At 40.4% G+C, this 27265-nt stretch overlaps 1 protein-coding gene across 1 annotated transcript in view; it reads right to left on the bottom strand.

Moving 5' to 3' along the window:
* Window positions 1-27265, bottom strand: part of celsr3 (cadherin, EGF LAG seven-pass G-type receptor 3) — a 102398-nt gene that overhangs the window by 41420 nt on the left and 33713 nt on the right. Inside the window, exons 4-14 of the mRNA XM_041048078.1 lie at window positions 15114-15336; window positions 11301-11416; window positions 10691-10779; window positions 10352-10366; window positions 9753-9910; window positions 6822-6985; window positions 6173-6298; window positions 4661-4830; window positions 3638-3823; window positions 1478-1588; window positions 1146-1314 (exon numbers count right to left, since the gene is read on the bottom strand). Coding sequence (XP_040904012.1) covers window positions 1146-1314; window positions 1478-1588; window positions 3638-3823; window positions 4661-4830; window positions 6173-6298; window positions 6822-6985; window positions 9753-9910; window positions 10352-10366; window positions 10691-10779; window positions 11301-11416; window positions 15114-15336 — 1527 coding nt within the window. The remainder of the gene's footprint in view (window positions 1-1145; window positions 1315-1477; window positions 1589-3637; window positions 3824-4660; window positions 4831-6172; window positions 6299-6821; window positions 6986-9752; window positions 9911-10351; window positions 10367-10690; window positions 10780-11300; window positions 11417-15113; window positions 15337-27265) is intronic.

Here is a 27265-nt window from a genome sequence, read left to right as displayed (position 1 = left end):
TTCACCCTCCACTTTTCTGTACGCTGTATATGTTTTCCTTCCTCTCTAACACTTACCCTACTTCTCCACTCATACCCTCCTCTTTTAATCAGGTTTTTCTCCTCCACATTAATTCTGCCTCATTATATTCACCTGACTAAGGAGATTTTGGAAGTTAGCCTGCAGTCAGTCTCTTTCTCTCAGTCTCAGGTGGATGAGAACTCATTACGTGTTCCCAAATATCTGTTTAACCCAGTTAGAGCATTGGCAGACACCTACGCAGAAATGGCCACATTATAATTATTCCCTTTTCCTCTCTCTCTCTCTCTCTCTCTCTCTCTCTCTCTCTCTCTCTCTCTCTCGAAGTCAACTGGCTTCTTTCACCTTTGCCTCTCACATCTATTTTCTTTCACTTCCAATGTCCAGAGTGTGCAAAATAGTAGGACCGTTTTCCTAGCACAGCGGTTAGAGCACAGGCAAATTAACTTGCATGACTGAAGAGGAAAATCGTTCTTGGCAGTTACTTGGCCAGTTTAATATATTCATTGGTAAAGTCTAAACACAAAACAAACTGATCGAGCATTTTTTTTAAATCCACACAAATAAAAAGATGCAGCCAGGATGTTCAGAATCCAGATGAATGATCTAAACCATTAGATCAGAACCATTGCTAACAGATCAATTGTTTGTTAACAGTAACTAATAATTTAAGCACTATAATATCCGTTAATTAAAAACATTCCGATGCAAAAGTTAAATTTAATCCCATATTGTGACAAAAAGCATACAGAACAAGAGACAGTGTGGGCTGTGAACTGCAGAAGCTAGCAAGCCCTGAAGGCTGACAACTATACTGAACCTGTATCAAATTACACAGTTTCTTATCAAACACTTGTCACTGTGATTATCTCTGTTCTCAAGGCAGCCGAGTAACATCCCTCCTTCCCTGCTGCCGTTAATATTTTGTTATACAGATATATAAATGAGAAAATAAACTATTTTTCCTGAAGGAAAAATCAGTCCCATCTCTCAAACTGGGTGGACACACTAGAGTCTCATGATATCATGTCAATTAACGACTGGCAGCAAATACGTCTTGCCACCTTCCTCAGTGACAGCACATTCAACAATGTCTATAAACAAACTTCATTGCTCTGTTAACTCACCAGGTTCACAGACACAGGTGTGCCGCTCCCATTGGTCAGAACAGCGGCTGTGGGCGGGGCAAGGAGAAGAGACGCAGGGGTTACCAACGTTGCAGCCTGTCTCCACTTTAACAGCTCTTGATGGGCGGGGCAAGGGAGGGGCATCGGGCCGTACACCCAACCGAACACCCTGCAGAGAGACAAAGAGGTGTTTATGTTAAAGAAGAAAAAAAAGAAAATGATGCATTCATTCATTTATTGAAAATTGTCTATCCCAGGCTCATTTCTTAGCACACTTCCATCTATTATGTGCCAAAACACCTACATAAAAAATTCAGGCCATCCATCCTCACCTGTATGCATCCTCTTATCCCGTTCTGTACTTCTCCTGAGCCCAGCACGCCTCCCACATGCAGATGTTTCACCTTCAAACCATGAATCTCATTTCCCACTATCACAGTTCCCTAATGGGAAGAGAAAGAGGGAGAGAGGTGAGGGACAGATGGAGACAGGAAGGGCAAAGATTATTATTATTATTATTAATAGCTATATGCAAACTGAATACCTGGACAAAGACACACAAAGAGAACATCTGAATACCATAATTTTAGCACAAAGAAGAACTGGGTAATTTATTTGATATGAAAATATCAAGGTAGTCAGGATGTACAATGTAAGGTCTGAAAAAAAGGGGTCACAGGGAGGGAGATCTATCTATTAGTTCACACCGTTCAAATGATATAAGCTACAAAGAGTCCTTTATACTGAAAGAAGATAAAAATGCTGAAAACATTATTGATTTTTCCTTTTTTTCTCATCGCAAACTGGAAGCTATGATTCTTCTATTTACATATACTACTACATCAGTGAGTCATCTGGTTCTTATATCGTTTAGGTTAGTCAAAGGGAAAGGGAGGGGGCTGTGAACAGGAGGGAAAATAGTTTTAGAGCTGCACACACAATAACATGCAGTCACTGGTGAAAAGGTCAGTGCTCAACTGATAACACACAGTGTTATGAAGCAATGTTGACAGCAACTTAGCTCATGACAACCATGAAAACAAAATCAGTGAGCCCCATTTATCACCGTTTCAGCAGCAGTGGAAGATGCTAAAATGGACGGTGAGATCTAAAGATAACAGCTGCACACATGCCAAACAATTTCAAAGGCAATTATAGTTTAATTGGCAGCTAGGATGTTTAATAATTTCATATTTAAAAATGTTTTCTGCACCATTTACTCAGTGTGTTTCTTGATGCACTTTCAAGAACAGCCCAATGAACTACAACAAGTACATGAAAGACACAACTTGCTGGCAGATAATTGAAGAATTAACTCGACATGAAAACAAAACAAAAACTGCTTCAAACAAAAATTACAGCAACAGACTTGGAAAGTGCGTTTGCATTTCTGTGTGCATGTCACTGTCACATATGTACAGACCTCATACAAACACGCACACACACACACGCACACACACACACAAAAAAAAGCCCGCATTTTAAAGACAGAGGCCTTCCACGGTTATGAAATCTGCGTGTGCTCTGAACGTTTGTGAGTATGCATAATAAGTGACATGGTAAATGTCTCGGTACAGAAATGGAAAACTGTGTTATGGGATAATAACACACTCAATAACTGTGAAGCGGAAAAGGAGGGACTATAGATTATTTAGGCAGATTATAATCTGCCTATCACATCATTTCAAGTCTTTAATCACATATGTGTATCTTATACTCTTGAATTTCTTGAAACAAGTCAATAGTGGCAATTATCTGTAAGAATGTGACTGATTTTCCATGGAAATGTACTTGTTTTAAGATTCAAGATTTCAATTTCAATTTCCTTATCTGAGAATAATTCTGCCTTAATCTGACACCACTGCAAACTTTTGAAAAAACATACATGTTTAGTCATTTGCTAATATCAATATCATCCTCCTTCACCATACTAGCTCATAGCAGGAACTGAGGTAGAAGTCTGTGTATAAGAAGATATTTTGGATTACAGGATATTAAAAAGGATTTCTTCCCTTCATTCATATTAAATGCTTTACAATTCTAATTAGGCTGCTCCACTGATTAGACTGAATAATTTTGCCCATCAGAGTATCAGCAGATTTCAAACAACCAAATTGAATCAAATCCAAAGAATTCAGGGGGAAAAAATGTCTTTTTCCAAATGAACATGGTTAATTAAAGCTGTGAATCTATTATGGGTCGTGCTTTAAAAAACAGACACCAGGAAATTAACTATTGAGGGAAACTGATTCCTATTGATTTAGTAAGGCAAATATGATGAGTTATCCGTTTACATCTGTCCTTGCAGGGCAAATTAGAGTTCTATAAAAATACTGCATTTACAGTATTTTAATTCTTTTTAAGGTGTTTAATTTGCTCCACTTAAAAAATTTCCACTGCATCAGATTGCTTAATAAAGCAGTGTCCTTATTGCTGGAACATTAAGTCTCTCCGACAAACCTTCCCTTCAAGGTCTGTGTCACATCTATTACCTGATAGAGTCCAAAGTCGAGCCGCATCGTGGCAACGTAGCGAGTTTCACGGCCACTGTGAACGTCTCTCAGCTCCAGCTGGAGGTCGTGCCACCGTCCGTCTGCCACCTGAACCTGATCCAACCGCAAACGCACAGGTCTGGTCGCACCGCGGGTCACCGAGAACACCAACTGACCATTTATCACCTGACAGAGAAGGAGGAACACAAGCACACACACACACACACACACACAAACACACACACAGCGAAACACCAGGAAAAAAAAGAGGGAAAACGAGAGAAAATAACGAAGAGCGAAAAAACATGAGTCACTGAAAACAGTGAAGGAATAAAAAAACTGGCTTGTTAGAAAAGAGAGTGCGCGCGTGTGTGTGTGTGTGTGTGTGGGAGTGTGAAATCCAATGTCTTGGCCGCACTCATTTGACTTGGCTGCTGTCTTTGAATGTAGCATTAGAAATTTAAATTATATATCATTTCAAGGACAATGCCAGCACTTGAGCTTTTTCTCTTTAGTTCATTATTTAGTATTAAAACACTAAACCATACACGCTAACCACATTAACCATGAGACATAATTCCCATAATCAGCGTGACTGCTGCTAACACACTGAGCCCACGCAGCATTTTATTTCATGTGCCACCTGATGAGATTTGGCTTAAAATGTGCAGCAATGAATTATGGGTACAAAAGAGAAGGTGTAGCCATTTATATTTTAGCATAAGTGGAGCTAAAGCTTTCAGAGCTTCTGGCAATGGTGAAAGGCAGGTAGAAGGAAAAAAAAAACCTTGCTATGTTAAGTCTCATCAGCAGAGACGAAAAGAAAACATCACCAGCCAGAGAGGGAGGAAGAGACACTGGCAACATTTCCTTTATAACAGGAATCAACAGGCTTATGGGAAACATCTGTTGTCAGAGGTACCACTGTTCCTACCTCAGCCATGGTCTCATTTGATAACATACAAAACAATCACAATTATTTTTTCTATGTCTTTGTGTGCGTGTCTGTGCAAATGTGCACACCTGGAACAGCAGGCTGGTGTACTGGCCAGCCTGAGCCTGCAGCAGCGTCCCCTCTCGAGCTCTGGTTCTGAACACCAGACCCAGGTACCATGGCGTGGAGATGGTCACGTCGTTCTTCAGGTCCCACCAGAGGGCACTGTTACCCAGGAAGCGGTGGGGGTGTGGCATCACTGAGGTGGAAGGTGAGAGAGGGGGGTTGGGTGAATAAAAAGTTGAAGGTGAAATATCCCGCCTCAGAATATCACTGTAATTTATCAGGCTCTGATGTGATTCTGTGAATTCTGAGAAAGAAGGTGACATGTTCATCAAATCTGCTTTACATGCTGTATATTTTGTGTTTTTGTCCGGCTCCTATGGGACTGAAATCATTTTTGAGCTCATAAAAACGCTAAATATTTTCACTGAAAAGTAACCAAGTAAAAACCTTGGAACTAATAATTTTAAACATTTAATGTTTAGTAATGAGGAAGAACCCCAAATAGTTTCAGCAGCTGAGAGACATGACAGGTGCAGATCTAGTGATTAAGAGTTTAAAGATGACATGTTGCACACGTCATATACTGTTTTTATAACTGAATTTCCACCCTGATGACAAGGATTTTGTGGTAAACTGACAGGCACACAAGCACAAAATAAGTCTCATAACTTGAGAGACATTTCTCATCCCAATGAATTTCATCCCACAAGCGCATTTTACTACATGATTTCCCCCAAGGGTTGGCCATCTGTGCTCGCAATCAAGACATTTCAGCAAATATAAATGAGTAAAACTGTCATCCTGCATCCACCTGGGATACAGCGTGTCCACTTGTGTGTATGTGTATATGTGGGGAATCACTCAGGGTTTATCTAGGTCCAATTATACACAGGAAATAAAGACAGATAAGTGTAGTAACTCTTCGGGACACTATTTCCAATAAATATTCTGAATTGAAGGAATAATCCATTTCCTTTTTTTCCAGTACTCATCCAGCTATCTATCCATGAACATGTATTATTCCACTTATGCACTTGCTTTACTTGCATACTCTAAAGGCCTACAGCTGATGGCTCAGCACAAAATGAGGAAGAAGGGAACAGAAGTTAAAATGCTGAAGTGCAGACTAAGACAATAATCTGAATGAATGAATGATACAGCATTTCTGAATCTGAACTACTGTAGTACGAGCCCATTTAAACTGCAGCCTTATTTCTGTAATTTAACTGATGTGTAAATAACAAATAACTATACAGGTTTAAAGGTGTTACCTAGAGCAGCATCTGTATATAAGCCACTAATTAATTAGGCGTGTAATTACTGCAACAAATAAAGGCCATTGAAGATCAGAGTCGTTTTACCGCATTGTTAAAAACATGATCACTCTCACCACCACTGGAACGAGACAGAAACTGCCAATTATCTCAACCACAGCCTCGCTTTTTATTGATAATTATACCAAAGGGGCACAACAGACGTAACATTGTTAAAGCCTGCCAGTAGTTGAAACAAAATAAACTCATATAGCCTCTCACCGTGGCTGCAGTCCTTCCCTCCGTACCCTAGGGGACAGTCGCAGGAGAAAGTTTCCCAGCTCACCCTGCAGGTTCCTCCGTTCTGACAGGGGTTGGACTTACAGAAGGGCAGCTTGGCACTGCAGCCTTTAGGAAACAACAGAGGCAGATACGTCATCGATGAAGTGAACACTTTGAGCTCTGTAAAATAATCCTTAACAGTGTGCACATTCAGAGGTAATACATCTTTGAAGAACACTTTAAGCACTACTACGACAATTTTTAGTTTGTTTTTTCTTTAAAATAGTACTTGAACTTGAAATATTATATCAAATGAGTTCCTGAGTGTATAAGAATAAACAAAGACTTTTTTTGAAACACTCGAATAGTTTAGGTATATCTTTTAATTTCATAACATATTCATAAAAAGTTACACAAGTGCCTGGTCACTATTGAAAATCAGATTTCAGGTTCACTGACCTGAAGCAACTGCTTTAATGTTTACTAGAGCATTTGGAACCATTTAATAAATGGTTTACAGGAAACAACACCTACAGAGATGATTCAATTCATTACACTTATCTGTATGTTTATTTAATAAGGGCCTTTGTAAATGTGTCATCATTCATGTTTGGATTTTCTTTTATTAGATATGATTAGCAGTGCTGACCGGGGATTGTTCCATTGTTAGCGATAAATCCAGCCAAGTCCAGCGGCTTGTTGTCAATGTGCAGCTCCTTCATACAGCCGATAAACTCCCTGCTGCCAAACGGGAAGTTGTCCGGTACGTTGGGAACTCCGCCCAGAAACAATGGACCAGTCAGGTCCAGAGACCTGAGAGAACAGGAAATAGGGAGGAAGAAGAGTAAATAAGGCAGAGAGGAAAGGGGAATAAGGAAGAAGTGGAGGATTATCCCTCATGAAGGAGGGGAGGAGGGAGGAGAGGGATGAAGGAAGGGAGGAAAGGGAAAACATGAAAAGAGGGTATGAGAGAGGCAGAGGGATTAAACAAACCCAGAGATTAAATGTGTCATGAGAGGTAAATGTCAAAGGAACAAGAATCAGAGAATAATAGTGGATGTTTGGAAGAAATTAGATGATCATGATGATGATGATGATGATGTTGTTGAGAGTAAAATTAGAAACAGCAGGAGAAAGGGAAAATTGAATAAATGAGAAAGAAAAGGAAACAAACGGAAACAGATGAATAAACAGGAGATTAAAAATGACTTACAGTAACTATCAGAAGAGAAGAGGTAAAGGTGGATGACAAGGCAGAGGGAGAAAGAAGATAGAAGCTAGCACTGCATGGAGGTAGATGTTAGGAGACATCAGCATAAAGCAGAGTCGCAGGCATAAAAAGGAGAAAAATGCAAAAAAAAAAAAAAAACAGCAACAACAAAAGGGAGATGTGGAGGCAGCCGGGGAGGCAGATGAACAAACAAGAGATTAAGTGTGAGTTACAGCAAATGTCAAGAGAGAGTGAGCATAAAGGCGGATGACAAGACAGATGGAAGATGGGTATAGAGAAAGAAACACGGGGAATATGAGGAAGACGATGTAGGAGACAGCAAATAACAGTTATGGGACTACATGAGCGAGAAAAAAAAACCAAAGAGACAGAAACAGATGTGTTGTCATTCTGAGAGAATTATCTTTTTTTCCACCCGTGTGAGTTGAGGGTTTTTCTTTTTAGCGACACATGCCATGTGTCGTGCCAATAAACACCAGTGGAATATGAATAGAAGGAAGCTAGAGAGACAAAAGGCGCTGGAGTCAAACAAACAAGAGATTAAGAGCGAGTTACAGCAAATACCAACAGAGAGCGTCATTAGAAGAGGATGTCAAGACTGAGTAAGAAGAGGGTGAGCTGTTAATGGAGAAATGGAGAAGGAAAGTAGGAAAAGAGTGTTGAAGTGTTAGTCTTTGGCCTTTCTCTTTGATCTGTCTTCTTCCCTGAGCTTCACTTAGCGCTGACAGAACACAGACAACGTGATTACAGCTTACACTGGCAAGGCCTGACATCAACACTATCATACTGCGTGTGTGTGTGTCTGTGTGTGTGTTGTGCACTTGCTGGCGTGCATATGGACATTTAGTTTAGGTAGACACACATAAACCAGGAGCAGCGTAAAACAAAGGTTTTACAGGGTCAAATAGAACAGACACTTAAAAGTAATGCAGTGGATTTAAAAACTGACGTATATAACAGAATGTGTGTGAGACACCATGAGAGGAAGAGAGACACACTAGCAGAGAGTATGATGGATAATGAAAAGAAATGAACACCAACACCAGGCAGACAGAGCTGGTGAGTAACAAGCCCATCAGAGAGACGCAGGCAGATATAAAGGAGCACGAACACACTGAACAGCCGTGCCTTGTTAAAGCCTCAGGTCCCCACAGATTTCCTCTACAGTCACCTCATCACCCCGATCTGACATTCGCTGAAAATCCTTTGCAACAGCAACAGTCTCAGTCAAAGCAGGATTTTAACAGATTAGACCGCTTAAATCTGCATTAAATACACACTTTTCATTTCAAAAGAGTGATCAGCTTACATGCCTGAGAATTTAAAACTAGTTATTAGGGGAATGACCTAAACCCAGACACTAAAATTAGATTCTCCCTGTTGCATGTTAACATGCATTTATTCCTACACCGCAGCAAGCAGCAGCCAGTATAATGTCATCTTGGGAGACCTGTGGCAGAAAACACACCAAAAATGATAGGAGCTTGTCATGACACAAGGAGTTTCTGGGAAACATCCCTTCAAAGACACAGGAAATGAATACAAATCCTTTTTCAACAAACTGTTATTCCTAAATGCTAAGAAGTCCATAACATAAACTCTAACAACACTGACACAATGTGTTTTATGCTATGAACCTGCTGTGCTGCTACACATACTGACTAGTTTTACTGCTTTTCTACTTATTGAAAATTGCCTTTGAATATCTGTTAAACCTCTGATCAGCCACAGATGATGTTTAACAAAACTTGTCTTTGCACAGAAGCTGGCACATCTCGTGTAGGCACCGCCCACAGCTCAGGGTCAATGACTCCTCAGGGCCTTTCAGTTGATGTAACGGAGGAGAGGGAGATTTGTGCTCGTAACAAAATTATTTCACAGAATTAAACTGAATACTTTTTTTTTTCACTAAGCTTTCTGAGTCACAGTTATTCCATTAGCGAATCATAGATGTTTGAAATTAAACTATGGAATTAATTCCAAAATGAATTAGATACCAACCATCTCTCAGTTTTCTCGAAAACTGGAATCTCCCACCACCACTAACAGCAAGGCCAGTTTCATAATAAACAGATAATGCGACAAATGCACTAATATGTGTGTTACGTATATTCCAGGATGTGTGTTTATGCTGCAGGACATATTTGACATTTCCAAGATACGAGGGCAACTGTGCTTTGAATACAACTGTAATAGATTTTTTTTAGGGCCAGATGAATTATGCTGAGACACATTCTTACTGTTGGAGTAATTTGTCAGATGTGTAGAGGCTTCAAGTCACCACAATTAAAGAAACTGTGTATGAATACAGGAAAAACAGATGGAGAGTTGAAAGAAAGATAAACTCACTTCTTGCTGCTGGTCTGTTTGCCCTGCGCAGCACAGCTATAATTCCCGAGCTGTGTGCCGAAGCGAAGCGACAAGGCTGTATCACAGTCATCGATGCTCACGACAGCAATCTTCTCATCTGACGGACCCTGGGCCTCGCCACTCATACTGCGCTTAGGCTGAAATCACATACACATGCATAAGATTGAATGCAGAGTCCAAAAAAAACAGAGAAAAGAAACTGCATGACACCAGACAACATGCAAGAAATGCAGCAGCCTTTTCTAAATCTAAAGCTTTTACCACTGCAGTCATTCACTGCACCAAATACCTTCCAAAATAACAGTTCCAACAGATCAGAATATATTCAGAATCTATACTGTTACTGTATATTGTGTTAGAAAGAAAAGGGGAAAATTTGAGTTAGTAAGACAAGAAACAACAGACACTGTAAATGGGTAAGAAAATAATGGAGTAAAAGCAGAAAAACTGACATCACATTCACTCTTCACTTACTGTCTGCTGGTGAAAAAAAAAGACAGAAGCAGAAAAAGAAAGAAAGAGAAAGAAACGAGGAAAGGAGGAAGTGTATGTGCACCCTGACACACACTCATACTCACATAGCGTGTAGCTGGCTGAGGAAAATGAAAGAACATGAAGAAAATTAAAGGAGATGTGTGGAGAATATGCATGAATACAATGGTGACAAGCAAACGCCCACATAACGGTATGTACACAGAAAACACTTCAGCATAATTCAAAGTGCTTCGTCGGTATGAAAGCAGAGAAACTAATCTGCTGACACATCAAAAGTAAGTATTACTATCACAACAAAAAACACTTCAAAAACTTCACTCAACTTATCGAACACGCAACAGTAACACAAAATGTGAGATCAAAAGTTGGATGTGAGATCAAAATGGTCTAAGACACACAAACAAACTGAGATGTAAACCCACCTTGTTGTAGTAGTGGATGTGAACTGTATGCCAGTTTCCATCGCTCACACCGCCAGGCAGGAAGGGACTCACCTGAGTGGATGATTCACCTGCAGGGATGAGGTTTGTGTTGAAACATAAGTAGGTAATAGTTACCTAACAACCGCATTTTTATTAAAATCAACTCGTTGCTGCTTCACTTTACTCTTTGAAAAACTTTGCTTATGCAAACAAAGTGTATACATTAACCGTATGATCTGTGTGATCACTATTGTGCTCATCTCTATTCATATCTTCCCAACTCAAGTGTGCACGAACCAAAAATGTATACAATATTTATAAATATCCACATCTCCTATACTTATTATTATTATTATTAAAACAGAACAGATAAATCACCATAAATACAATATGTTTGCTGAAGTCCTCAGCTGGGACTTAACTATCTAATCTAATTTAGCCTAATCTACTCTACAAATGGTATAAAATGATGGTGATGGTGTTTCTACATATCTGTAGTGTGGACTTAAACGAGGCGCCCTCAATGATGCACAGCCTGTGAGGGTTTCCTTATGGAAATATGTGGTTCTTCTAACTCACAAGCACAATCACACACAAACAGATGCAGTACCTGTGGAATATTTGAGCACCACTTGTCCTTCCTGAATCTCCAAGGCAATGAAGTCGTGTTTCTCATTGAAGCGTCCATTATAGAAGAGCAGTCCACTGTTCTCCAGGGTGGCAAAACTAGAAAATGCACACAAACAAAAACTAATGTCAACAATAAAAATACTGATAAATTTACTGTATGCAATATGAGAATTACTACATGTCAACTTTATATTTTCACATTTTTCTATCCTTAAAATATACAAATAACTTAAGCAATATTGGATGAAACAGTCTTACATTAGACACAGTGAGCCTTACAAGACCTACTTTCACACGGTAAAACACTGCTGCAGCCCTCCACTCCCCCCAGATGCTCAGAGTCATGCAATTACAATATATTTACATATATTCATAAATACACACAGATATTTATAATTATAACATAATTCCTATATTTTCCTTGGCCAGGCCAGAGGGATGTACTGTGTGATGCTGTTTGATCAGGCCATGTTTACACAGCCTGATCAAAAGCACTGTTAATTTTTTTTTTGGATACGACAGCACAGATGACAAATCTTCTCTTCTGGCAAGACACAGAGAGACTCCCACTGCAGAAACTGTCCACTTTAAAAAGTAATCATATCTTATCAGAACAAGATATGATTACTTTAAAAAGTAATCATATCTTGTTCTGATAATAAAACCAAATTTTTAACTTAGCAATTCAAGGTGATTAATTACTGACTGTTACAAATATATCATTGACGGTATAAATGTCTAATTTGTGCTCTCACTGTAACTGTGAGCTGTTACACTTGACACCTGCTGGTTCTATCCTTCTAGGTTTTGCTCCCTTCAGTTTATAGCTGTCAACGATTAGATGCAACCCCACCCTACTAGTGAGTCAAAAATAAACAAGTCTACAGGGGTTAGAGGTGGGAATCAGCTACAGAAGGGAAGCCCTGGGGCTTTAAAATGTTTTGCTTGCTGCTTCATGAACTGGTGGCTCAAGCCCAGATCCTTGAAAAAAAAAAAAACATTTCTACTAAGTCCTGTTTGAGTTTAGAGTATCTGCATCTTACATTCTTGATTTAAACGTCCGCCAAAGATCAATGTGGCTGGAACAAGAGATACATTACCGCAATGCAGCAGCGTTAGGAAATGTAACGGGGAAAAGAACACGTTATCACCACTTCTCTCATGACAACTTTATACCCCTGTTATCTGAGAAGCTTGTTATTGTCTAAAATAAACCCAGGGTTATTCAATAGCCAACATGTGTCTTGTTTGCATGGCCCCGCTGTAGTTCCAACGGCACCGTGGCATCCTATCTTGTAGTATGCAGATCTAATCTCATCCTGGCAGCAGAAATAGCTGAAAAATAATGTAACCTGAGGTCTGCCAGGGCAAATGGAAACCGTGAGTGGAGTCAGTGAAGCGGAGATGCTGTAAATAAAGAGTAAATAAATGCAAAAAAGCATGTGTTATATGTACAATATGTCAGCTCTTGTTCGTGTGCTTATTGTTTTTGAAATTTATTACCTAAAGCCAAAGAACTGCACGTGAAAAAAAATTAATATGAAACGACTGTTTTTCCTGAAAGCAATAAACCTAATGAAGGTGAGTCATGTATGCATCAGAATTTTTATTCCATAAACCCCTTTAACTCAGCAGCTAGAGACAATTTCAAACATAGCTGAGCAAATGGAATATTTCCATAATAAACAACAACACTGTCAGACACACACTCTCCCCCAACTGAGTTGAAAATATCTCACAATTTCACTGTAAAGACTTGTCTACACTGTCACAGCCCTATGCAACAGAGCCATATTACCCATCATACCTTCGCAGGCAGAGTTACAACTGCAAAAACATCTGAAGCAATTTTAAGATAAATATTAAAAAAAGATGCATTTTTTTCAGTGGAGAAATAAAATGCTCTGGGAGAAAGTGAGTGACATGAACAATGATTAAGTCCTGTTTGGCCCTGACGTGGAAATCAGGCCAAGGAGTGTAGCTAGCAGCAAACAGGACGCTAAATAAAACACTGACGTCAGAGGAAGACGGCTGACAGTCTGTTAATGTGTATCTACAGTCAAACACTACTGAACTAGTCACTATCAGTTAACATGAAAGTAGATTTTGCCCAGCAACAATAGGAATAAGATCAAGGGTTTAAAAGACATGTATTTCACTGTCATGAAAGGCAAACTCTACCAATGTGGAGCCCTTGATCAAGGCAGAACACAATCTGTAGTTGATCCATTTCACAAAGGCTGAAGCTCCCAAATCTGAACGTGTCTGAATTAGTGTGGAGCAGAGCAGTGATTTAAAAGGCCATTCAGTGTCTGTTCAACTACATCCCTGTCTTCCTCGGGGACACCGTGATTGTAGTTGCTGAACGGAAAGAGAACATTACTCACTTTTGTCGCCCAGATTTCCCCAACCAGTTCTGTCTCCAATCCCCCAAACATTTGTCTACACTGGAGTCTTAACGCGGCGACATGTTAACACAAAACCTCTTAAACTGTCATAAAGTGATTTGTGAACTACTGGTGTTCACAAATCAATGGAGCTGTCATATCAATGTGATGGAAATCACGTGTAGTACCTTTACGTACCAATAATGGACAGAAGCTAATTTAGCAAGAATACCATGACTGCAGTGTCTCATAGCAACCACTCCATGGCGGCCACATCAGCCTAGCAACAATGCCATCGGTGACGTCACCCTAGCAACTATCATTAAATGACATCATCCATGGCAACCATCCCATAACCCTGCCTGACCACTCTTAAGGACCACTTCAGATCTCCCATAGACGACCACTAAGTATTTCAGGAGAGGAAGGAGCCACCACGAAACGATGGCGGTGGGCGAGCAAGACAAAGACAAAGGACCTAAAGTCAGGAGATAATTGCTGACCTCTGCAGTAACATTGACATTACATTTATCTACAGGTACAAAATCTAAAATCAAGCAAAACACTCTGGCTGAGGCTGTGGCTAGGTTCAAAGGACTACATGCAAAACAACTCATGCAAATCTGATCTCAATCACGTGTCTCTGCAGGTTACATGTAGGTCAGTGCCCTTTTTAAACTCAGGTGGGAGAAAAAAAACTACTAATTTCAGTTCAAATGTTTTGTACCTTAAAGGCTGTGGCAAATGGTCTGAGAGCAAGCCTTTTTTGTAAGTACTAAAACTGTCCATTTCAAGTTGTTCAAGAGGACAATGTGCAATAAATTATTTCATTTTAACTTAAATTAATGCACCATCTTTGACTAAAAGTCTGTTTTTGGACCACAATGGGGACCGGGAGATTCCATTTCTGGAAAATAAGAGTTCTGACCCCTTCACAGAGAGAGTATGGGGTCACCAGAAAATTTTCCTTTGGAGACTTTGTTGAAACAGCAGAACGATAAGGTGAATAGGTGAAAAGAACAGAAAGTGGAAAGACATAAAGCAAAGGAGATGTTACAGAAACCAGCAAACTGGCAGATGAAGGAGGAGTGAGAGGAGAAACCGCACTTCTCTCTGTGGAGAGGCAGCACAGAGATAAACCCTGAATAATAGGATCGATCTCATCTCTGAGACAGAGATGAAATAAATTGATTAAAGTAAAGAGGGGAGAAACTCTCAGCACTGAGAATCACTGAGGAGTGGTTATGGATCTCTGTTTGAGTGAGACTGGATGAAGAGGAATGGGAGCTGAAAGAAGGTAAGGAGGTAGGGAAGGATGACAGAACACCAAAACGCTGAAATTTGAATTGTGAAATTTAGAGAAGAAAATCAAAGACAAGAAGAAAAAATGTACAACATGTACTCACGTTAAAGAGATAGAGAGATGAAATCTCTGTCTGAGGCCCCGGAACATGACAAAGGATTTGGGTGGGAAGGAGCGGGCAGTGACGGTGCAGTATGGGCGCTCATAGCCTCCTGCAGGGCACTCGCAGCGGAAACCCCCGCCTGAAAGCTCCCGGCACGTCCCTCCATTACGGCACACGCCTGGCACACACCTGCCCTGCCGGCGGTCAAACTCACATCTGTCACCTGGGGATTAAAAATGAAAACAATAAATAAATAAATTACTTTAACCTCTGTTGAATCTCAGTAGGGACAGCATTGTCACAAAATATCACAGTGAGGCTGGAAACTCCAAACTCACAGAATCACTCACCCAGTGGCGAATGAGCAAGATCAAAGACTATACACCATGGGCAGTAAAACAGGAGCAGTTTTCCCCTTTTGAAGTTTGTCTCACAGACACTTTAGACAATTAATTTCCATAATTTCTTACCTCACTGCACTCATTGCAAAGTCCGTCCAAACAAACACACGCTGTGCAACCAAGCACTGTTCAAACCAACAGAACCTCATTGTACATTCCAGTGAAGATCCCGAGGTTTATACGCTGAATTTAAATCATGGTTGAGACAAAACGCTGTCTTGATTTTCATATTTTACTCATTCGGCTATAAGCATGGTATACTATAAGTTAAGTGAATACATTTCAGATATTGTCCTAAAGTGTGGAAAATAATGTTTTCCTTACACTGACACATCTTTTTTGAGAAATACCAGAGTCTTAAAAAATACTCTTCTTGAGCAAGGTATCTACTTCCCCCATCTCTAGCACTGCCTGCTCAGAAAGACAGACACTACTACTGCAGATTAGAATATCTAACAAGGACCTGGTATCAATCTGCATTACTACTGCACATCTGCATTTCAACCTCATTTCTCTATTGTGTGAATGTTACTGGTGAAATTAATAAAGGTTCAAAACTCTTGTTGCTCATAACCAACCAACAGAGTGTCTTTGATATTAAGACATCTTATACTAACATATCTCCAAAGGCCCAGCCCGTTGAAGACTTAGTCAAACACACAAATTTGTCAACACAAAGGCAGCATTTTAACATGTTTGCTAAAATGCTAGCTACCACTGACGCTTGATATCTGAGGCTCGTTAGCACCGAAGCTACTAAACAACCCTGATAACTTCCGAGCTTCTGCTGAGTTAGCTTATTAATTGCTGAGTAAAACCCTGAAAGACCCTTAATAAAGATCCTGAAGAAAAAGGAGCTGTAAGTGTTTTCGCTCATGAAGGCCAAGACGTACATAGCTGTGGTTTTACTTAATGTATCTAAAATGCAGCAAAGTAGTTATAAGTCTTAAAGGTTTTTAGGCTCCACAAACAGCTGCTGACCACATCTTTTCAGTTATGTTGGCATGCAAGTTACACTTTCAGAGAAGCAATCAGATATTCACAGTCACTGTCGCTGTGAGGACCATCAATACGCTCGGCCAAGGTTGTGTTAGGTCCGTCACTTCAGAGCCTTCTGTTCGTGTTGAAGGAGGCTAATTTACAAGAGTGTGTTGGAACGGCCCCAATCTGTAAGGCAGCCATTCTTTTTCCATGTAAACAGCTCAGCAGAGTGCTGCAGGTTTCCTTTCCCATCAGGCAGTGGACTGCATTCACCAGACGCTTTAGACATAAATTGGTCCTTGATTAGACGGTGGAAGCAGCAGAGGACTGATTCCAAAACGAAGCAAGAGGCAACTCTTACAGAGGACTAACCTTTACCATCATTCAGATGAAATCAAAATTAGAGTTGACAGCAATATGATACTCAGTGTACAGTATTTGGAAGCCTAGTATTTTCCTGTCGGCTGCCATTCGGCTGATTTACAAGTGTGTGGAAAACAAAAAAACAACACAAAAACAAATCTGCAGACGAGAAAAAAAAACACAGATTTGGCTGCCAGTCAAACAAGCGCCAGTCTGAAGGGTCTCACGAGGCAGAAACTCCCGTACAACACACACAACACACACAACACACACACACAACCACACACAACCACCCACGTAAAAAGGTACGTAGGCGTACACACTCACTCTCCCTTTCTGATTTTAGCTTTCCTTAAGCATATTTGGACACACACACACTGTCTGATATTTAGCAGCTGCACACAAAAACTCCCACACCCAGTGCTCTCCATATAACCAGAGCAGACGGGGTTTGAAACTAGCCTTAAGACAGATGGCTCCTTAAGGACCCACTTTAGAACCTGCTGACGGCTCCAAACGCACAAACACACACATATACACAGGCACACAAAGTAAGATAAAAAAAATAGACAACACAAAACGTATACACATCAGTAATGAATGTAACAGAGATTTTTCTTCTTGCACAAAGACATAAACACACAATCTCTAAAAAGCAGTCTCTCCTTTTTCCCTACCATTCGCTCTCTCCACACACACACACACACACACACACGCACACGCACACACACACACACACACACACACACACACACACACACACGGATCATTGCCCCTGCCCTCGAGGCTGTTAGGTTTTTATCATGTAGCTGTCTCTGTTGGCACTTTGTTTGTGCTGCTTTTAGATGCCAAAGTACCCACTGGCAGAGTCCTCACATCTTGACAGCCATGCGCACACACACATACACACACACACGCAAAATATATCACACACAGATGACGTAGTGCAGTTGTAAGTCAATAGAAGCCTTCACCTTTCCTCACGATCATTTGGATACAAATACTGTCTGACACACACAGACAATCTCTCACACACAGTCAAAGCACAGCCACACACAGACACACCTGAGGGCGAGTCATGACCACACACACACACACACAAACGCATAAGTCATACACACAGAGACACGCTGAGGGAAAAGCTGCAAAAGCACACACAGGCCTGTTTGATATACACTGTGATGCTCACTACTTGTGACACAACACAAACTGAATGCCACAGTACGATGCATAAAGCGGAAAAGCATTTAGAGCTTGAGCAAAAACCCAAAGTACAAACTGCCTGAATTACCCTCCTTTCATTTATCCTTTCGTTCATCTCTTCATCATCTGTATATCCTCCACACTCTGATTTAAGCTGCCAGAACTGAAAAACACTCAACTCTGAGGATATCAAACAAAGGAGGCTCGTGATCTTTGACTGTGCTTACTTTTAAAACATGTTCTTCACTTACATGTGTGTTGTGCAAACACTAAACCTTTAACATGCTTCCATTTTCTTGTGTTTGTGTGCCCACACTTCTAAATTTTACATCCTTCCTTGCCTCCTTCCCTTCCCTCCCCTAAGGCCCCTGTTCAGACCTGGCATTAACATGCGTCTCGGGTGATCCAATCACAAGTGGACAGCTCTAAGCACGTCAGTTCACACCTGGCATTTGAATGCGTCTCCACACGTGTCTCGAGTGACCACTTGTCACCGGATCTCACTTCCCCGCTCTATATTCAAATAAACATGTCCATCAGTTGTTTGCAAAGACCAACTGCGTTGCTGTTTTTAGCCAATTAAGTTCCTGTGTCCTGTCCGCCAGAAAGTAAAAGAAGAAGAAATCAAAACAATACAAAGTGGGTCTATTCCTTCGTCCGTACAGTATTTGTTTACAAATGAGTACATACATCCGTTGCGACAGAGGACATCAGTTGAACAGACGGTCCTCCGAGTGTAGTCTGAGCTGGATTTCAAATGCGTCCTCAGTTCTAAGACGCATTGAGGACACACCTGCACTTAGAGCTGTCCTCTTGTGATCAGATCACCTGAGACATATTTTAATGCTAGGTGTAAATAGGGCCTAAATGTTCTCCTGTTCTTCTTCATTTCATCCATCCATCACTCACTCCCTTTGTCACTCAGTTTGTCCATCCCACTCTTCGTCACTCCATTTCTCAATACCACCTCCCTCCTCACGCCAACAGGCAGCCAATATCTGTCAGTGCTGACAAACATACTCTCTCACACCGCCAACTCGCCCTGAGGACACATACTCAGACACAACACACACACACACGCACACACACACACGCACACGCACACACACACACACACACACACACACACACACACGCACGCACGCACACACGCACGCACACACGCACGCGCGCACACACACACACACACACACACACACACACACACACACACACACACACACACACACACACACACACACACACACACAGCTCAGCTAACAATAGCCCAAGGACATTCAAATTATCACATCTGTCTATCCTTGTTTAGCTTTCGGTCATCCTCCCTCCCCTCTCACATTAAACCTATACTTCTGTGTAAGCGCACACAACAGGGAACCAATTAAATAAGGAAACACACACACACACACACACAGTTTAACACAGCACAATTTCCCTGCCTTTGTCTCTTGCACCCATTCATCCATAAAGACCCTCTTATTAATATTAAAATAAATAAATAGACATTAATGCTCATGAATTATGTGCGTGGTGAGACTTCAAACACATGCACCTACAAACACACACAAACACCTACAAATACGCACACCTAGAAATACACACCATGGTTGATTATGTTCACCCAGTTGTAGAGAGGTTGACAGACTGAGTGTAAATAAACTGACAATGGAAGAAAGACAGAAAAATAAAAAAAAACACACAGCTATGCATGCACACAGTATCAAAAATAAAAACTGTAGACAGGATAAAAACCAACACACACACACACACACACACACACACACACACACACACACACACACACACACACACACACACACACACACACACACACACACACTAATTAGAGGAAGTAAAGCAGAGAAAGTGTGGTCAGACTGACTCAACGATAATCTTTTAATAGTCGTCTTTTGCCCAGATGGTATGAAGAACGTGAGGAGCAATGATAGGAGAAACACACACACATACACACAAACTCAAACAGAGAGCTGCTTTGAGTGTATAATTCCTCATTTTGCTCGATGTTCAGACTCACATGGACACAAAGGTCAAGTGATTCCTAAACAAAGCGTCCAATACCAAGATAGCACTTCAAAATGACACACACTCTCACACATACACGCACACACCACCCATTTTATGTACACACACACACACACACACACACACACACACACATACACGCACATACACGCACACACCACCCATTTTATGTACACACACACACACACACAGAGATGGTTGTTAATTAAAATACCAGAGTGGCAATGAACACATGCAGACCAACAAACAAGACACAACAAAATGCACGTGCATGCAAAGACCCCCTTAAACCCTCACATTTGAGGAGCTGAAACTGAGTATAAAAGATTTTTGTCTGATGTATAAATGAACAACTGATTAGCAAAATTACTGCTGGTTAATTTCCTGTCAGTCCTGTTCCTGTCAGTCGATTCAATAAATTAGCTGCACTTCAACCAGCTACAACATTAATATACTGTTAAATGTTTTAAAGAGACTCTTCTGCAAAACCAGTACCTTTACTTTTTTACTTAGATTTTGCAATAACGCTCTTTTAGGTAAACTAAAACTTAAACCTACGATGGAGCATCTTCACTTTGCTATTACTGCTTTTCATTAAACAAGGAATCTAAATTTTTACAACCAACACAACAACAAAGACATGGCCATTTACATACAATCAAAAACACAGAACACACCACCCATCCCACACAAACTGAAAAACAACCCCTGGAGTCTGAAAAGTTTTTATGTGCTCACCAATTGCCTTTAATGTTTAAAAACACAGTACTATTTCCATTCAGCCCCTTCATTTTTCTTCCCCACCTTCCTCCATTCTCCTCCTCTGGCACCTTGTTCTTTCCTTCCTATTCTATCTCCCCTCCACCTTACATCTCTATATATAAAACGCATGCTTTGCTGTTCTTTTCTACTTCCTCCCCTCATCTCTTTCCATATCTTGCCATTTCTTTTTTTCTTTTCTTCCTCTCTTCTTCCTCTCTGCCTGGGTTAATGCATTCACACCACCCCTTCATTCACGCGGATGTTTTATTCATCAAAGCCAGTATTCTTCTACCACCCCCCGGCATCTTAGTTCGCTCCGCCCTGCCTCCCACCCCATCACCCCCCTCCTACACCCAAACACATGGTACATCCCTAGAGGCCAATACACTCCCAGTTGCTTCTCTCTTCCCCTTCTTCTTGTCTTGACTCTGTAGGTCTCGCTCTCGCCCCCTTTCTTTGGGGCTCTTTTTCCCCTTGTACCCCCCCCCCTCATAAGAAGTGGATGCCTTCAAGGCTTCTTCTTCACCTCTGAGTTCTGGGATGTGTAATGTCAGAAATCTGATTTAGTGGAGTAGTAATCATTCATTAGTCATCTTTTTCACTCAAATCAATGCAAATAAATAAGTGTCAATTAATTTTACACAATTAAAGCCATATTGTATTAGAGCTATTGAATCCGTTGTTCTACATTTTCAGTCAATGGTAGCCGTTTCCCAGGAAAAAAACCCCTTTCATTTACAGGAAGTGATGCATTTCAGTTATTTGGGAACTGACAAAAATCTTGGGTAGCTGGCACAAGAAGCAATGGCTGAACAAAGCAAAGAGTGCTACATACAGAAAGTACAGTAGGTAAGAGAAAGACATCTTAGTCCCACCCATTGTGTTTTCCTGGCAGCTTAGCATTAAACAGACATACAAAATAAAATTATTTTTATTACTATATCGAAATGAAAGAAGGTAAATTATAATAAGCAGGTCCATGACCTAACTTATTTTAATTGTAAAGTATGTTATACCACAAGCATGGAGAGCACTTGATCCTGAATAACGAGATGGTGTGAATTAACATTAACACCATGGTTCTTATACTTAAATGGTGTACTGCATAAACAACACTTAAACATATTCTAATTGCTGATAAGTCACAATGGTGTAGGCAGGATCACCGACTCCAACCCGTACTGTTAAGATAGTTTATCATGTGTTATTTTTCTAATAAGCACACAGCTCATTGCTGATTATCCCTTACTGAAGTGCTTACAGAAAAAACATTATTATATTCCAGTTACTCAGGACAGTAAAGTCCGTGTCTCAAAACACAGACTGCCGTCACTTCGGGCTGGAAATCAGAGCTTCAATACATGAAGAGGGATGATGTCATCAGATGAAACGGGCCCACTCGTAGTCCACAGGGTCACATTAGCTGAGATGTGTCATCCAGCTGAGTTTGAATTTAAAGTGGAGTTTCCAGCTGTGACTCTGAAAATGTCTATGGTAAATTATCATAGCTGCTGTCATACTGTACAGTCATATTATTTGTTCCATTGTTCACTGTCTATTGAGCAGCTCCAGGATTTTTAGATGGCATCACCACTACAGTGTGCCTCTCTGCTCTCCATCAATTTAGTATTCTACTCCCACAACACTGTTAGACTCATGATGGACCATTGAAAAAAAAAAAAAAGTGTTCTTTGTCCTTGTCAGAATCTGTTGAGTACGTTACCCACAATGCAAATCAACTACAGACAGTTCACTCGGAGATTTGAGGCTGCTACGCTAGAAGCACCTACTGCAGCCTTGAGCTTCTCACCTCAAGCAGAAACGAGGAGCAGAGGACAAAGATCTGCTAAACTCACTTCTTTCTAACACCGCCTGATTTTCTTCATCTTCAGACTCGTTCTCATCTCTAACACTGACTCATGTGACATCTCTTATAGTAATTTGTCAGATTTTGCTCCCTGTGGAGCCACAAAAGCTGTATACAGCTTTCTTTTTGCTAGTATTCCCCAAGACCTGTAAACACAGTTTGATGTGTAAAATAAGTGGTGTTCCCCTTTCAATGAGAGAACTGTTCAAAACACAAATTAAAACTGAACTGAACTGAACAATATCCCACAGATAACATATCTGATTCTACAGTCCATTATAGCTTGCAATCATTCCACACGGTAAAGAGGCTCAGTGTGAAACCATCTGAGCATCGTGCAGTTAAAGCCTTTTCATTTGTTAGTTATTTACTTATTAACTTTTATTTGAACTTCTTCCTCCCTCATACACATTCCCTCTCTTCCTCTCCCTTCACTGACTTTACATCTCTTACCCCCCTCAGGCAACTTTGTTTTTTTTTTTCTGTATTATTTGATTCTCACTCTGTTTGTGCATTTTCACTTTTTCTTCCATTTGTTCACTTTTCTATTTGCTTTTTTTCGCTCTCCACTCCTCCCCCACTGCTTTCCTTTTGTAGTATTTCCCATTTTGACTTCTTTTTCTTTTTAAAGGTCTCTTTACACCTCATCTTAATGTTTCTTTTGCTCTGGCCTTCTATTGTTTATTTCAATCTCTCTGTGGCGTATAATCACTTCTATTCTTCTTCCCTACCTTCTTTTTTTCTGTTTCTTTCCTATTTATCTGTTTCTGTTTCATTTTCACTGTATTTCTCTTCCATACAAGTCTCTATCTGCCTCAAAGCCTCTTTTCTCTTTTTTCAATCTCCTGCCTTTTTTCCTTTTTACTCCCTGCTTCCCATTTCTTGATGTGCTCTTTCCTTTTCAGTACCCCCATTTCCACTTTCATCTGCTTCAACCTCCCCCACAATCCTCTCTTGCCTGTTTTTTTGGCCTGTTTCAAAAGATCACATCCTGGATATTGATAACCCTCACCTTCCCCATTTATTTTCGATTCTCGTTTCACCCTGCAGCCATTTCTTCTGTTCTTCCTCCCTTCCACTCCCTCTCTCCCTAATTTTCTATTCCTCCTTTTCTAATATATAATCTTTTTTTTTTTTACATCCAAGGTTTAACTTTTTTCTCAAATTCATCCCCAAGTTGGAATGTCCACTCCACCCTGTTCACGGTTTAGCTTAAACAGATGTGCATGTTTCATATGCAAACTTAAACAAATAAAATAGACAACAGAAATCTTAACATCTGCTTTTCGTGTCATAAGCCTGCAGGGTTGAGTTACTTTGTGGATTCACAAAAACACAGTAGTTATGGAAAGAAAAGACTGAAAATAGTTCAATATAATAATTTAACATGCACTTGCGAACGCTGCTAGAGTGAGCAACAGTATACTATGCTTCCTTCGCGCCACTAAGTTGTTTGTTGACCCTTGGACAGACCAGTGAGACAAAGGGCTGCAAAGCTAAACGTGTCTGATGGAAGAAAAAAGACTGGGCAACATGCTCATAGTCTTTTGTGTATTTTTAATTTGCTTAAAAACATGCTGCCCACTGATGGTGTTGATCTCTCATTGCACCTCAGAGTGAACACAGGCACCTCCCTAAGATCACGCCATTTTTGCAGATAGTTTCTGTGTAATGCTATAACTAATCAATAACTAATCAATCAAGGCCCACCTCCTGAACAGTCAGTGCACTCCTACAGTCATCTTGATCAACAGTAACTCTGGTGCATGCTTCCACTTGCATTTTGTAAATAAGCAGAAGTACCGGCACAGCCAGAAATGACTTTGGCAACAATAGCTGACCAGATTGTGGCAGTGCTCACATGAGGCCGCATCTCAGCATCAGGAAAACAACACTAATATTGTGCTCATTCTGTATGTGTACCACCTGAGAGAAAACCAGACTGTGTCCAAAATATCACAAGAACATCGCATCCGCTGAGATTACAGACACAACACTGACATTTAATTCTTCCAGTGACATGCACATCTCCCATAAACATCACAGAGGGGCCTGAGGTAATTTTTTTTTCTTCACCTCCCTCCTGTTCCCTTCCTCCACGCTCTCCGACTTATCTCCCCAAAAACTAATTTAGTCTGCTCTTTCCTTCCTCTCAAACTGTTTAATGCATTTATCCCACTCCACTCAGCATATCAGCTCCCCTGCAGTGTATTTTTACATCTAACATGCACATTTCCAAATCATGTCTACTAGGTATATTTAGATGTCTCGATTTCCTCTATTTTCTGTCCTCCTACAAAATCTCTGCACGTTCCTAACCTAATCCCAAAATTAAGCGGTCTCATTGCTCTGGCTATTTGCACCACTTTTTTTTTTTTTTCACAAAGTCATTTATTCTCCTTGTGCATCCTGCATGCTTGCTCTCTCTCTCTCACACACACACACACACACACACACAGACACACACACACACACAAACACAACTACTGCCAACACTTAACTATTTTTTAATTTCCCCAAAGTAATTTAGTCTGCTTCTCTTTCACCTACACACACACACAAACACACAAGTTATTCTCTGTTACCCTTTCCTCAACTAATTTGGTCTTATTATTACATACATAACACACACACACACACACACACACACACACACACACACACACACACACACACACACACACACACACACATTCACACAATCATTAATTTTCTAAATGACCTTTAAAATTAATGTCACTGAGACTTCTGAATCCATCTTATACCATTATCTCTCTCACAGCTTCACTCACCCATTCTCACCCAACCAGCCTGGTTTTATCTTTTTAAATTTTTTTTTATATATTTTTTTTAATGCCTCATCTCTTGTATCCTCTCTCGGTTTCATGCAGTCCTCTCATCCTCAAACTATTTTAACTCTCATTTCTCTCATCCCTCGCTTTCCTTTTCAAATGTCCTTTTTCCCCCTAACTCCATCTCTTGTGTGATAAATCTTCACTTAACACACAGAATGACAAAGTCCTTTTGCTTCTGTCAAAAACAAAAAAAAAAAAAATACCATTTGTCCTGCAGAGAATCTAAAGCTCCAAACATCAATTTTCTCAGCTTCATGTGGGAGTTGTAAGTTGTAAGTGCATAATTAGCTGAGATTATCTTAATAATTACCTCAGATTTCACGGCTCAGTTCTGCCATTGGGCATATGTTTAGTAAGCTGAACATTTTTTCTGCTTTGTCACAGACTGCTGGAGTGTGCGGCGTAAGTGTGCCATTGGGAGAATAACCTACAATTTTGAAGACTGTGTGTCAGATTTTAGCTGTCATAAAATTTTAATTTGTGTACTTTGTAACTTTATAGTCAGCGGACAACTCCCTCGTGGAGCCGTAATGGCTTTGACATTCACAGGTGGACTGGTTCTTCTTTCAGGACCTTTTCTGCCTAAACTCTCTGGGGGTGTGTGATCGAGTAAAACAGGTTTGTAGGAGAGTGAAACAACCACAGACTCTGTCCTGGGTGTTCAGTGCTTTTCACATGAGCGGGATTAGTTTGAACTGGCCGATCAGCCTCATCATTAGTACAGGTTTTACTGAAGCGAGTTCACACCATCCTTCAGTTTGATTGTGATCCCCTGTTCAGGGTTTTGTGTAGTCTAAAAAAAAGTACATTAACTGACCAACGTCTTTGAGGGTCTTTTGTGCTGTGATTTTTTTCAGTGGGGGATTAATAAAGTTATCTAATCTAATTTTCCTCACCTGTGAAACTCAATACATATGCCTTTTCAAAACCTGGTTGCAGTCTTAGAGCTGCTGTTCCAGTCAGTTCTGCCTCTTTTTAGAGAGTAATTTACTTACTTACTTCATGTCTGTGGCCAGTTCTCTTAATTTCCCCTGCCCAGTAGCTCTTCTTGTTTTGTATTCACTTTGGCAAAAACATACTAACCAGAACTGTAGAGCTTAAGTTTTAAAGCTGCATCAGTTCAGCTTGATGCACTGATGCTAACCTTTCATCTTCAAATCAAAGTTTACTGCTTGCTGGGTGCTCCCAGTCAGGAGTGGTGATCCAAGGAGGGACAAACCACAAAGTGTTGGAGGATGTCCTTGAACAAGCCTGATCGCTCCACTTTACAACTTACAAGACTTAAAGGATCTGATCTAACGTTTCAGTGCCAGACACCACAGGGGACTTTCAGAGGTCTTATAATCCCTGTCTTAGTGGGCCAGAGCTGTTTTGGTAGCATGTGAAGGATTAACTGCATATGAGGCAGGTGTGGTAACAACGCTTTGGCTGATCAGTGTGTATCAGGGACACGTCTTTTATATTTGGTACATTCAGGACGACTATTAGGAAGAAATCATATTCATGATTCTAAAAGTCACTGCACCAGAACAGATTCTACATTCTTCACTTTCTCCAGCTACTGTATGTTTGTAGGTGAAGAAACTGATCTTGGGTTGTTATACTTTGCTTGTATTCATGTCCCTTCTATACCTACTCTATACTTTCCAACTTATCTTGCCAAATATAATTTAGTGG

The sequence above is a fragment of the Toxotes jaculatrix genome, chromosome 2, assembly GCF_017976425.1.
Source record: "Toxotes jaculatrix isolate fToxJac2 chromosome 2, fToxJac2.pri, whole genome shotgun sequence".
In the NCBI taxonomy this organism is placed as follows: domain Eukaryota; kingdom Metazoa; phylum Chordata; class Actinopteri; family Toxotidae; genus Toxotes; species Toxotes jaculatrix.
This window is presented reverse-complemented; position numbering and strand designations above follow the sequence as displayed.